We start from the raw sequence: 12982 nt of genomic DNA on the forward strand, positions 1-12982 counted from the left end.
ATATCACATAATCCTATTAGGAGCTCAAGGCAGCATTCATGGTACTCCTCCTCCCATTTCCTCCCACAACACTGCCACTTTAAGGAAGACTAGGTAAAGAGAGCAAAAGAGTCAAAGTCATCCAGGGAGCATCTGGGCTGAGGGTAGACCAGAGCCAGGTCCTCTGGCACTCATGCTCCAACACTTTAACCACTACAGGTTACAAACTTAGATATATTCATTTATTTCTTTTTGATGTCTTTTGATATTAGTTTTGATTTCTGATGCCGGTCTGGACTAGTCCCTGCAGGTTTCTTGGCAAATTTTCAGAAGTGATTTCCCCTTACATGCTTTCTGAGAAAGAATGATCCGCACAAGGTCATCCAGTGGCTTTGTGACTAGGGCAGAACTAGAATTCATGGCCTCCTGATTTGTATAGTGCTGCCTTATCCATTCCACCAAACTGCTCAACAAGCTTAGCACCTATTCATCCAATCAAATCATTAACATTTTTGTACCACTGATTAACTGCTTTCCAGGGCATTCCAAATGACATCAAAGACAACTAATTTTTTATTAGTGAGGTGGACTTTGATTTCTGTGTCATTATTTCACACATATTTATCAACAGAATAATATCAAACAGAATATCTACCATGGGATTACTATCCTGGTTGCTTATTAGTTTTTGACTCCAGATGTAATGCTGGTGACTACTTTGAGTTAAAGCCCCTAACGGCACTGCCACCAGATTGAGTTATACAAACCACGCCAGAATAGAACCTGCTCAGCCAGTATAAACACCTAGAGGGGGCCAATTGGAGGGGTCACCCATACTCTGCAAGATTTTTGGTGAGAGGGTCCCAATATAGATCTTCTCAGTGTTGGCCCCTACTCTTCAGAACACCCTATCCCAGAAAGGAGGGTATCTCCCTCCCTCTTTGCATTGAGGAGGCATATTAAAACTCTGTTATCCTAGTGGGTATTTAGCCTTTAATTCATCCTGGTGCTTCTTGAATATTTAATTTTAATTTGCTTGGACATTATATTATGTCTTTAACTGTATATACTAGTTATGTTCTTCACTGCCCAGAATTGATTTGGGTAGAATATAAATACAGTAAATAAATAAATCATACAATATAGATGTCAAGCATTTTAATAAAAATCACATTCCCTTATTTTGGGAATATTTGCAGTGCCTTTTTATCAATTCTGATTTCATTTTCAAGAGGTTTTCTTAGCTAAGAAGCAGATAGGAATACAGCATGTGTTAAAATTTAATGTTTTAAATATTTCTTCCTTATACTGAATCCATTAAAACCTTCTCTGCCCCTTCTCCACCTGCAGATGTGCATTATTAGCCCATACAGTACTTTTACTTTGAATTGAGGGAAGAAATCATTATGTAAAATATGAGTGAAACAATTACAGAATTTATTAAATTTTAAAACTGGATATGATAGGAAAAAGAGATTGGAGATGAGTCCTTATTTCACTTTTTCTTACTTTAGGATTTGGTTATAACTTTGGATTATATCATGTGTTAAGTGATTCATGAAATGTTGGCCTGCTTTCATTCCTCTTTCTAGTCATACTAAATTATATGCAAGTGAAAGAATGACATGAAATATGAATCAAATTAAACATTTTTATCCCATTTTGTGCGAGTTGAATGGAAATGCAAAAATCTTTATGTTGTAAAAAAGGTAAACATTTTACAAAAGGCACAGACAGCTATATGGTACAAATTGGTACACATTATCATATGAATATATTGTGCCCTATCAGCTTTCTGCCTGAATCACAAATACATAAGGCAATTTATTTTATTTTTACAACACTTGTAAAATTGGTATTTTTATAACAACTATACTATTAATTGGTAGACAATTTTCCTTCTTGGTCTCCTGAACAATCTTATCAAAGAAAAATAAAAGCAATTTTAACAAAACTATTCAGTAATTGTAAACAAGAACAATTGCATTTGGCAGTATCCACTTTGACATTTTATCTGAATCCTAAACAATACACTAACCAGGAGGAGAATATATTTTTCCCTTTTATGTACGCCACTACAGTCAAGTTTTTATTTGCCTCTTTGGTCTCTCCAGGCAATTTCATACCAGAGAGGCCATTCTTCTGCCAACTCTTTTAAGCTGTGAAATAGCTGAGCATTGGTTACCCTTTGCAGACCTGAAGAATTTGGCCTTTTAATGCTGTAACATGGCTGATGTTACAGCATTAAAAGGCCAAATTCTTCAGATATTTTTATAATGTTCCCCAACAAAAGAAGGACAGAAAAGCACCTGCTAAGTTGATTGAGTTTTCGAGTCACCATGTTACTCTGGCAGCAGGAATCCTCGTACAAAATGGAAAAGGTGATGACCTGGCATTGCTTGATTGAAAGGTTGTAGAACACCAACCCCATAACTCTCAGCACTGAACTCAAATGGCTGCATAATACATTTATCAACATTTTTAAAAAAGTATCACATACCTTACTGCCATTTAGAATCCAATCACTGCCATCCTTTTTTGCAAATGTTTTCACACCCTGCAAATCACTAAGAGGAAAATGGTTCTTACTAATGCAACATAGCAAATGCACAATGTTTAAAGTCTCCTAGCCAAAAGTGGAACAGCAAATGATCTCCCACAGTGATTCTAAATTTCTTCTTTTATGCAGGCCTTATTGAAAAATTCTGAAGACAATTAGAGATGTCAGGGATTGACCACATGGTGCCTGTAAGTACTGTATGGGATCTGCAAGTCTCTAAAATTAAACAAAAAGTATCGTATACATTTGAAAAAATGTGAGACCATCAAATCTTTAAAATGTTGGCATCCTCATTGAAATGCTGCAAGATTTCAAGAGCACCAACCCCCTGGAGAAATTATTTGGGGGTAAATAATTATGGATTGAATGCATACGTAAGAACATGTTTTACAATTTGTGAGAAACTACCAAGCTTGGGATTAAATGTTATTTGATTCCATGTGGCTACATTTATCAGGAACAAATTTGGGTTCCAACCAATGTTTCTTCTGTAAAAATAGGAAATACGAAAATGTACTGATCAAAATGCCCACCAACGTTAGACTCTCTGTAGGGAAGGGAAGGCAATATTTTCAGACCCTTGACTTCCAGTCTCACTACAAGACAGTAGGAAGTCTGCTGCTAACATCTCTAGAAACAGTGGAACCCAAGCAAGTTGGGCTAATTGTTTTAAATGTTTGACTGTTCAGAAGTTTTTAGGGCTGGAAATGATATATATTTGGTCTTGCATTGGTTTAACACATTCATCTCCAGCAGAAATTTGCATTTTTGTGCCAGGAATTTGCCAGTTTGTTGCAAAATTTGAATCCATTCTTGACTGATTCACAGGCTATGGAGGTTTAAAGGAAATAAATGGAATGCATATTTTTTGCATTTAAAATCCACCACTTTATATTGTTGGATTGTTCTGGGGATTGCAATGTGGTAATAGGGAGGAGCACAAGCAACCTATCACATGTGCACCCTGCTAGGCAAATTTATTAGGGATCTTATTAATGCTCACACCTCTTCCTCAGTGAGAATTAATAACAAAAACGTATGCAAAAGACTGCATTCTTAAAGAGCGTGCTTACCTTCCAGCTCCAGGTTCTGTCATAGCTATTGCACCAATACATCTGCCTGCTGCCAGTTCTGGAATGAACCTTTTAATCTGATCTTTTGAGCCATAGTTTGCTATATAAGGCATGACAATATCAGAATGAAGACTAAATCCTGGACCTGTACAATTAGCATACATCCTGGAAAGGGAAAAAATTTAAAAACCAAAGATTTGTGCCTGACATTTCAACTAACAATGAAGAAAATTCTTATTGAATTAATCTTACAATGTCGTATTTTAGATCAGCTTTTTCAAGCTTTCACCTAGGAGGAATTCTTGAAATAATGTTTAGATCTTAGGAAACCTTTGCATTAAAATTACAAAAAGTATGCAACAATACAATCACTTCTAAACTATACAATGCATATAGATAGTAGCAAACTGCCAGGCCGGCATGGCAGCTGAATCATAGTGCATATAAATTCCCACTACTACAAGTCTAGCATTGCGTACAGTGCGTGGCCTCACATAGAATCCCGAGAAAGGCTGTTTTTGTTAGTTACATGGGGGGTGGGGCATTTCATAAAACAAGAGATTCATGTTCTTCATTCAAAAATATTCTTAGTACAGCATTTTAATTCAAGAGTTCTGGCCACTGGCTAATAGGTAAAATGTTGCTCTTCTCAGCATATTGAACGCAGGATATAACTGCTTCAGTTATTATGGATCAGAAGCAGTATGTATGCATAGGGGGCTCCAAGCCCTATCATTACTAAGCAGGAAACACAAAGCTACAGATGAAAGAAACAATCAGAGGCTCATTTCTACATACAATAAATTAAGACGTAAGAGGAAAGAATGCTTTATCCCCACTCTCCCAAACCCGATAGCCTGGTATCTACTTCACCGTGGTGGTAAAAAGGGGAGGAGGTTCTTGGTAGGGATGAAGAAGGAACGCCAGAAATATATGTCAAGAGTATACAGTTCAAGGATGAAAGTTACAGTAAAGAGTATTGTAAAAACTATATCTTTTAAAAAAGAAAGGAAAACAAAACAGAATTTTAAAAAAACATTTAGGGAAATACATTTCAGTAACCTCTCCCTGTCCCCATTTCCCCAGCCACTATTTGATGTTTAAATATTTTTATATCACATCTGCAATTATTGCCCATTTTTATTTGGACCCTTTTACTTATTTTTGAAACAGTAGTTTTTTCTTCAGAAACCATATCCCAAGAAGCTCAACTTTTATTCACACAGCTTGCCTTGTTGTGTGATAGGTTGCATATAATGAAAACATCCCAACTTTTATTTGGTTAGAGATTACCACTACAAATATATGGTCCATTTTTCCATTGCTGCATATTTTCCAATTTTAATTTCCCAATCATTGAACTTAGTGGTTTCATAATTGCCCTATCACCAACATATCATTTCACTTTGTGCTCCTCTCCATGAATTTTGATCCTGCTTATCTGTTGAATAAGACTTTCAGTTCAATTGCAAATAATAAAAGAGAGAATGAGCATTTATTTTATTTATTTATTTAATTAATTTTGTCCAATACACAATAATACACAATGAAGGTAGTAGAAGACACCTTCAAGGAAATAAAATTAGAGAAGGAGTAGAAGTGAGAGTATAGGATAAAATAAATCAATGAGAGAATAGAAGAAAGATAAAGGGATAGAAGAGAAGATATATGGGATATAGGAGAGACATCCTGGTCTTGAGCCTTTGCAAATGGAATGTTTTGTGGGATGTTTTTCCATTCACTGTGATCTTTGCCGTTTGGTGTTGCTGTATCGTCTCCGCTCATGTTTTGTGTTCTATTCCAAGATTCTTTTTGTACTAGGCCTCTGATAAAATAGTCTATTCCATGACATAAAAGCCACCATGGCTTGATTCACACACAAAACCAGACCAAATGTGTTATGCACAAATACTTTTCAGTTTAAGAACAAGGTTTTGGATAGATTTAGCGAGGGAAATATCTTCAGCTAAGGGGTTTTTTTTTAAGATTGAAAGGAAAAAACTGAAAATCTAGTTTGCTTTGGCTTTGAAAAGAAAGGAAGACGGACAAAGGATGATGTAAAAACACAGTATTGGTTATGACTATCCAGTATTTCTTATCCAATAACACTTGTTTTTGTTGATTAAAGCAATCTCCTTATCTTTCTTTGAAACTCATACTTCTTGGCTATATCTGTCCCTATAATGCAAAATGATATCCTCTTCTAGTTTTTGTTGCCAGCAGACCAATGTGGATTGCAAAAGGGAGAATGTTGTAGAGTGATGAATGAAAGAATTCAACTGGAGATGGCAGAATGAAGGGACTGATGGCAAGAGAAAAGGAGAAGGATGTTTGCTTTGGGATCTTGCATTTGCATGTAACATAGGAGGAAAATCCTTATCCAAGAGGAGAGATGAAAGGGAGAAGCAGGGTTCTGTGGCAACAGTGACTATAGTGGAGAAGAATGTGGAAGAATGCTCTCAAAATAATAGTGAATTTATCACCATAAAAATTCCTATCCATTTTATTTGTTTTTGCCTATACCCAGAATATGCCTTTGTTGTCAATGAATTCTGTCACCATGAAGACCAAATTTTAAAATATAGCTTTCAGAGGAAAAAAGGAGGAAAAAGTAATGATTACAGAAAAATCTTGTAAGGAAAGAAAATAAAAACTTACTGCTCTTCCCAAACGATTGCTGAAGAGAACACATCTCCTCCAATGCCTTCATTTTCTTCTGATATATTGACACCAAGAAAACTCTGCTGTCCGGCTTTTTCCCAGAGCTCTCTGCTTACTTGACCAGCTTTTTCCCATCTACAAAACAAAAAGTAAAATCATGGAATTCTCACAGAAATATAAATGGGTGCATAATAATCTACTTAGTAAAAGTGCAAGCTTGATTATTTGGGGGGAAAGATACCTAGGAATACAGGATACATAATTTAAAAACACTATATATATATTGGACAGATTTACCCACTGGGCTAAGCCAAGTTTAACCATTACTTGTTAAATTCACTGTAACTTGCTTGAAGCATAACATTTAGCCAGAATAGGTAACTTCATTTTGTATTTATCAAAACTGAAGAATTTTAGCTTATTAATTAAGTTTGACAATTTTAATCAGCTGAACAACTTTTAGAGACAAACCATACTATCAGTTATATTAGACTTACATGTACATATACATTGTGCTTAATGACCATTCAGTCATTCAAACATATGATAGCACCTGAAGCAAGGGTGGAAATAATCAAGGAGAAAACTAACCTGCAGCTGAAGAGAAATTTCCTGACAGAATAATGAATCAGTGGAATGACTTGCCTCCAGAAGCTGTGGGTGCTCTAACTCTGGAGGTTTTTAAGGAGAGACCAGGCAACCATTTGTCTGAAATGGTACAGGATCTCCTGCTTGAGGGGGTTGGAATAGAGGACCTCTAAGGTCCTTTCCAACTCTGTTATTCTGTTTATTCTGTTCTTGTGACCATAATTTGCAACCTTCCCACAAACAAAGCCAATGGGGAGCTGGCAAGGTCAGAAATCTTCACTTAATAACCTGCACAGTCCTTGCTTGGCACTAGCACTTAAGACTTATGTACCCTTGATAGTGCTTTATAGTACTTTCAGGATACTGTATAATATTCCTATATTTCCCCCAACAATCTGGCTTCTTATTTTAACGACCTTGGAAAATGGAAGGGTGAGTCAACCTTGAGTCCTCTTAAGATCAAACTCCAGGCTGTGGGCAGAGTTTGCTTGTAATACCGCATTTTAACCATTGTGTAGCTGGGATTTCCATAGCTAAGCAGTGCAGTCATATGTTATTGAGCTTCTTGACATCTTTTAGCAATAGCACTTCCAGCCCTAATTACTGTTAAACAAAGGCTACCTCTAACACCGTTCTCCGAAAGCTGCGCCCGCGCGCGCCCGCACACCCCAAAATACACCCCCGCGCAGCCTTTTTCACGGCCGCGCGCTCCCCATCCCCATGCCAGCCACAGGGGGGGGGAGGCGCCGGCAGAAGGGAAGGGAGCCGCGGCCGCCCCTGCCTCCCCACAGTTCCTCCGGCCCCTCGGTCTTTCGGTGCTGCCCCCCGCCCGCCCCCTCTGCTCCTCCGCCGCCTCCTGCCTTTCGGCACGGCTCCTCCCGCACTCGGAACACACACCCTGCCCGTCTCACCTTTGCCGAGAGCACTTTCGTCCCGGGCTCTCGGCAAGGGGATTGCAGGAGAGGCGGAGCAGGCATTCTCTCAGCGGAGGCCGGCGAAGATGATATTCAATGTCGGGGGCGCGCGAGCGGTTGCGCGCGCTCCCTATCTCCCTGCTAGCCCGCTCGGAATATTCAAAATAAGAAAAGCCTTCGCCGGCGAAGGCTTTTCTTATTTTGAATGTTCCGGGGGGCTAGCAGGGGGATTTGGAGAGCGCGCAAACGCCCGCACACCCCCCCGACATTGAATATCACCTTCGCCGGCCTCCGCTGAGAAGAACGGAGAGAGAACGAGAGACAGTGAGAGCAACAGACAGCAAGATAGAAAGAGAGAAAGAGAGAGAGAGAGAGAGAGAAAGGGGGGAGAGAAAGAGATAGCAAGAGAGAGAGAACAAGAGAGAGAAAAAAACAAGAGAGAAAGAGTGAGTGAGAGAGAAAGAAAACGAGAGGGAAAGTGAGAAAAAGAGAGAGAAAGAGGGGGGGGAGAGAGGGAAAGAGAGAGAGAGAAAGCAAGAGAGAGATGAGAGGAAGGAAGAGAGAGAGAAAAGAGTGGAAGGAAGAGATAGAGCGAAATGATAGAAAAAAGGGGAGAAAAGAGAAATGAGAAAATGATTGAGGCAGAGAATGACAGGAAAGAGAGAAAAACAGAGAGAGAAGTGACTCTTGATTTAAAGCATATGGTAAAAGCACTTAAATAATAACAGAAAAAACCCCCAGCCCTCACCTGTTTTTATTAATAGTTATGTTTTTGGTTTTGCTGGTTGTTTTAGTTTTAATAGTAATGGATTTTGGTTTTTTTTAATTATTAATTTCTTTTAATAAAAAAGAAGGGATTTTTTTCTTATTTATTTATTTATTTATTTATTTGTTTGTTTGTTTATTTATTCTTCTATGCCGCCCAGTCCCAAAGGGACTGTCGCTCAGACACTATACTTTTCCGCCCACACCGGGAAAAAATTAGAGGGTACATTGACCTCTAATATAAAGAGGTGATGTAAAAGATAGATTTTTAAAACCATCCACTATGATGACCTCTATGTTTGCCTTAGCAGAAACAGCAGTTTAGAACTAAGGCATTTTCCAGTTGCACAGCCACTTCACTTCATTGATCTTAAATCACTGGAATACAAATAAAACCTCCACCAATCACACCTCTCCTCCAGCTGAGCAAGAAATCAATGAAAACAAGATGAGGAAAGTCTTCAGGAATTATTTCAACCACTTTTATCAGCATTGCCCACTGGAACCATTATAGAAAAGGTTCCAAATTCCTGCTAAGCAATCACTGGAGAAGCAGAATGTGTTTTTGTGCACCATTATCTTTCAATCCATATTGAAAAACAGTTTGTAAGAAGCACAATCTTGATCAAGTATACAAAGCAGTCATAAAAAGTAATAGGAAAGCAAATGTCTAATCAGTAATTTGGACTTTCACCCAAAAGCATGTTCCACGGAGTGAACTGGACTCTATTCCCGTATAAGAATATTGCAATTTTTATAGGGTCAACTTTGTTAGTAAATAAAATAAGGTGTCATTTATTAAAGCCAACAATATTGTAATTTTTAAAAAATCAATGTTGTAATTAAGGTATCTGCTGAGATACATAAATTATTTATTCAGTGAGGCTCATGTAATTGAGAAGATTAGTTAACTTGCCTTATATCATCTAATTAAATCTGATGCAGCGTTAAATGTGAATGTATTTTCCATTCCATCCCCCATTTTTAAGACAACAGACATAATGCGATGTAACTGGATCCACAATGCCTGGATATATGCACAGAGAAAAATCTTTTCGTACCATGAAAACTACTAGTAGCTGTAAAGCTGTTATTAACCCTATAGAAATGTTTACATTAGTGTTAGTTATAGTTCTCCACCAGGGAAAGCTGCATAAAATCAAGGATTATTTCAAATACGAGAAAGAAAAAATGAGAAATAGGTTTTTGCACATTTAACTTACTCTCCATGATATGGTATCACAGCTTCCTGGAAGAATTTTCTCACACTTTGCCGGAAGATATCATGGTCTGGAGAAAAGATCCTTCTAATGCCTATATCCATTAATGTTTTTGCTGAGGAGGGTTCAAGGCGTGTGGAATCATTATTTTCAGTCTGAAAGTTTCTTTAAAAAATAAAATTAAACATATTACCGTACTTAAAAAGTCATAGTTTTGTTTAAATTCTATTAAATTTATATGTACTGTACTTCCAAATGATAAAGATTTTAACATTTACTTTTGTGGGGATTTTTTAATGTTTTGAAATGTTTAATCAGTTCTTTTTATTTTTGTTTTGGTGAGGAACTACCAAAAATGTTGCAAGCTTTCTTCCACCACCTACAACACACAAAAGTCTAATCTTGCATAGCAATTTTAAATAAAAAATGACTGACAAAGTTTTAAGTTAGTAGTGGAGCTGAAGATTGATAGATATAAGCCACATTTTAACATCAAATTACTGCATTATTTAGGGTGTTTGAAGAGGAGAACTCAAATTAACTTAAATTATACAGAAGACTTTGCTATGTTTTATTTTTTTTTAAAAACCCAAACATTTGAGTTATTCACCTATCCAGTGACAAAGTGGTCTGTACAAAAGATTATATCCTAATAAAAGTTACAGTTAGTCCTCAATTAAAACAGTTATTTAGCTACAGATATTCAGCTAGTTTGAAGTAACAGTGGCACGACCAGTCTTTAAAATTCTAGTACGCCCCTAGTCACACAAGCGCAATCTGGAAACTTGGCAACCAGTGCCCATGATTGCACTGTTTCACAGTCATATCCATGATTGCCATTTGTGTCCTTCCCTGCCAGCTTCCTACAAGCAAAGTCAACATAGAACTACAAGGGAACTTGCATGTGACATCATGGTTTACAACTGCATTGCTTAGTGAAAAAAATTCAGGTCCCAAGACTGTCATTAAGAAAGGACTATCTATATGCATAAATTACCAGAAGATTCTTTATTGTTTTTCCTTAAGAATTTAACCTTTCATAAATCAACACAGCTTGCCCTCTTCACCAGAAGGTAATGATGAAAACTCTAGCAACACATATAGCTATCATCATCATCACTGATATGGGATAAACCTAATACAATTTTGATATATAAACTTCCACTAGAGCTTCTCCACAACAATTAACGTTCATTTTGAGTCCAAATTTATTTTTTTAATATGAAAGTTTAAAAAATGGGAGAAAAAAATCAGATAGCTTTCAATAGTAGATCAAAAACAGAGTCGCAGTAGCTGATCACATAGCTTAAAAGACATAATCTCCCTGAACTGCAGGCATTCCTTTGGTAGAGCTGAGAAAACTTGAACAAGCAAAGGTTATTTGACATTATATATTTTGGTGAAGTATGCAACTATACCCTAATTTAAGTCCTTTGGGAGTGGGCGGCATAGAAGTTGAATAAATAAATAAATAAATAATCCTTCTGTTTCATTGCCTCATGTATCACACATAAGCATCAGTGAATCAACACAACATACCAAATTTTAAAATTACACAAGCTACATTTGCGTAATACAGGCTAAATTGTAAGACTACTTTATAATTTGGTATGTCATATATTAAACCTTAAAATAATAAATAAACCGCATATATTTAAAATTCAATTAAAACTCAATTAACCAACATAGGAGGGGGTAGACTGCACATGGGGAGGAGGTGGCGTCTGACTAATACTTTAACCACTTCCAAGATGACAGCACAGATTGTATCTGGAGGGGCAGGATGTTCCAGAGGGCAGGTGCCAAAACAAAAAAAAGCTTCTGGATCCCTCTAGCTGAATTTCCATGGCTGAAGGGGATCACAACATACCTGTTGTTGCTGGCACGGGTAGGGTGGGCTAATCCCATTGGGATAAGTTGGTTCCTCAGAGACCCTCCCCCTCTTTATCTACCCTTAACTTTGCATTGTAGCATGCTGTTTATATTGCTAAAAACTCTCACTTTTGTTAATCGTTTTTTTTTCTAAAAAGGCCTTTTACTTCAATAGCAGTGTCTTTTTAGAACATTCAGGAATTTTGCAACTTTTCAGAACAATGACACCTAAAACGATAAACAAAATTGTATGATGGCTCCCCATGAATGAAATTACTTTATTTGAGCTATGATTGGACTTTAAATATTACACTTATTTTAATGAGCCAAATTTGACCCATGTATCACACAAATGGTCTGTTAGGTTGTGTGATTGTTTTTCTTTTTATAATAAGGGTTTTAAATTGTTTTTTTAACATTAGATTTGTACATGGTGAATTGTTGTGAGCCGCTCCCAGTCCTCGGAGAGGAGCGGCATACAAATCTAATAAATTATTATTATTATTATTATTATTATTATTATTATTATTTCCTCAGATTAATTTCCCACTGAGGCTTGCACAAGCAAAACAAGAAGGAAAGCTTGGAGCAAGTTTTACAGCAAACCTGGTTTGCAAATCGGGAGTGCTGGCAAAACATACTCCTGCTTTGCCTAGATGAGCTCACAATTAAATTGCACAACCAGAGTAAAACTCAGACTAGACACTCCCACATAACATACAGTGTGGCAAATATAAATACTGTACTTACAGTTTGCCTTTTAACGATTATACCTAGTATAATCGAGTATTTATAATTAATTATAACTGTAAACTATGTATTTAAAACTATTGTAAATTAGCAGAAATTAGGCCAAAAGGGAAGGGAAGGAAGTTTGTAATGCTGCTTGTGCAAGCTTGATTTTTGAAAACAACTGACTCCCAGTTGCTTGTGGCTCCACAGAGGGATCTGCTCCAGTTTAGTTATTCCATACCTAACCTTTTTTCATTTTCGTATACAATTTTTCCTTCCCAATTTTCCTCAGCTATTTCCTAGTCAATTCCTCTTTTGCCACTACTGTTTTCTTCTTCCCTGATCTTGCATTAAAGAAGGACTTCTGAGTCATCACAATAGTTTGCTTGAGTTTTCTACTACTAAAAGAAATAATTCATTAACTAGTCTGCAAAGCAACAAAAAGCCCTCTCGGAAACATAAGGAAAACATTACATCTGCATTTTACAGTATTTATTATTATCTATCATTGTTATTAGTTAGTATTGCTCACAAACCAAAGATGTACTATGAACTCCAAATTTTAATTGGATCATAAAGAGCCAATTCCAATGGAGCAGCCCTATCACATTCCAATTA

The 12982-nt window shown here is 36.9% G+C and overlaps 1 protein-coding gene across 1 annotated transcript in view; it reads right to left on the bottom strand.

Moving 5' to 3' along the window:
- Window positions 1-12982, bottom strand: part of ACADL (acyl-CoA dehydrogenase long chain) — a 43191-nt gene that overhangs the window by 29148 nt on the left and 1061 nt on the right. Inside the window, exons 2-5 of the mRNA XM_070732153.1 lie at window positions 9764-9925; window positions 6271-6408; window positions 3613-3777; window positions 2480-2546 (exon numbers count right to left, since the gene is read on the bottom strand). Of these exons, the coding sequence (XP_070588254.1) occupies window positions 2480-2546; window positions 3613-3777; window positions 6271-6408; window positions 9764-9925 (532 nt within the window). The remainder of the gene's footprint in view (window positions 1-2479; window positions 2547-3612; window positions 3778-6270; window positions 6409-9763; window positions 9926-12982) is intronic.

Source organism: Erythrolamprus reginae, chromosome 1, assembly GCF_031021105.1.
Source record: "Erythrolamprus reginae isolate rEryReg1 chromosome 1, rEryReg1.hap1, whole genome shotgun sequence".
Taxonomy (NCBI): Eukaryota; Metazoa; Chordata; class Lepidosauria; order Squamata; family Dipsadidae; genus Erythrolamprus; species Erythrolamprus reginae.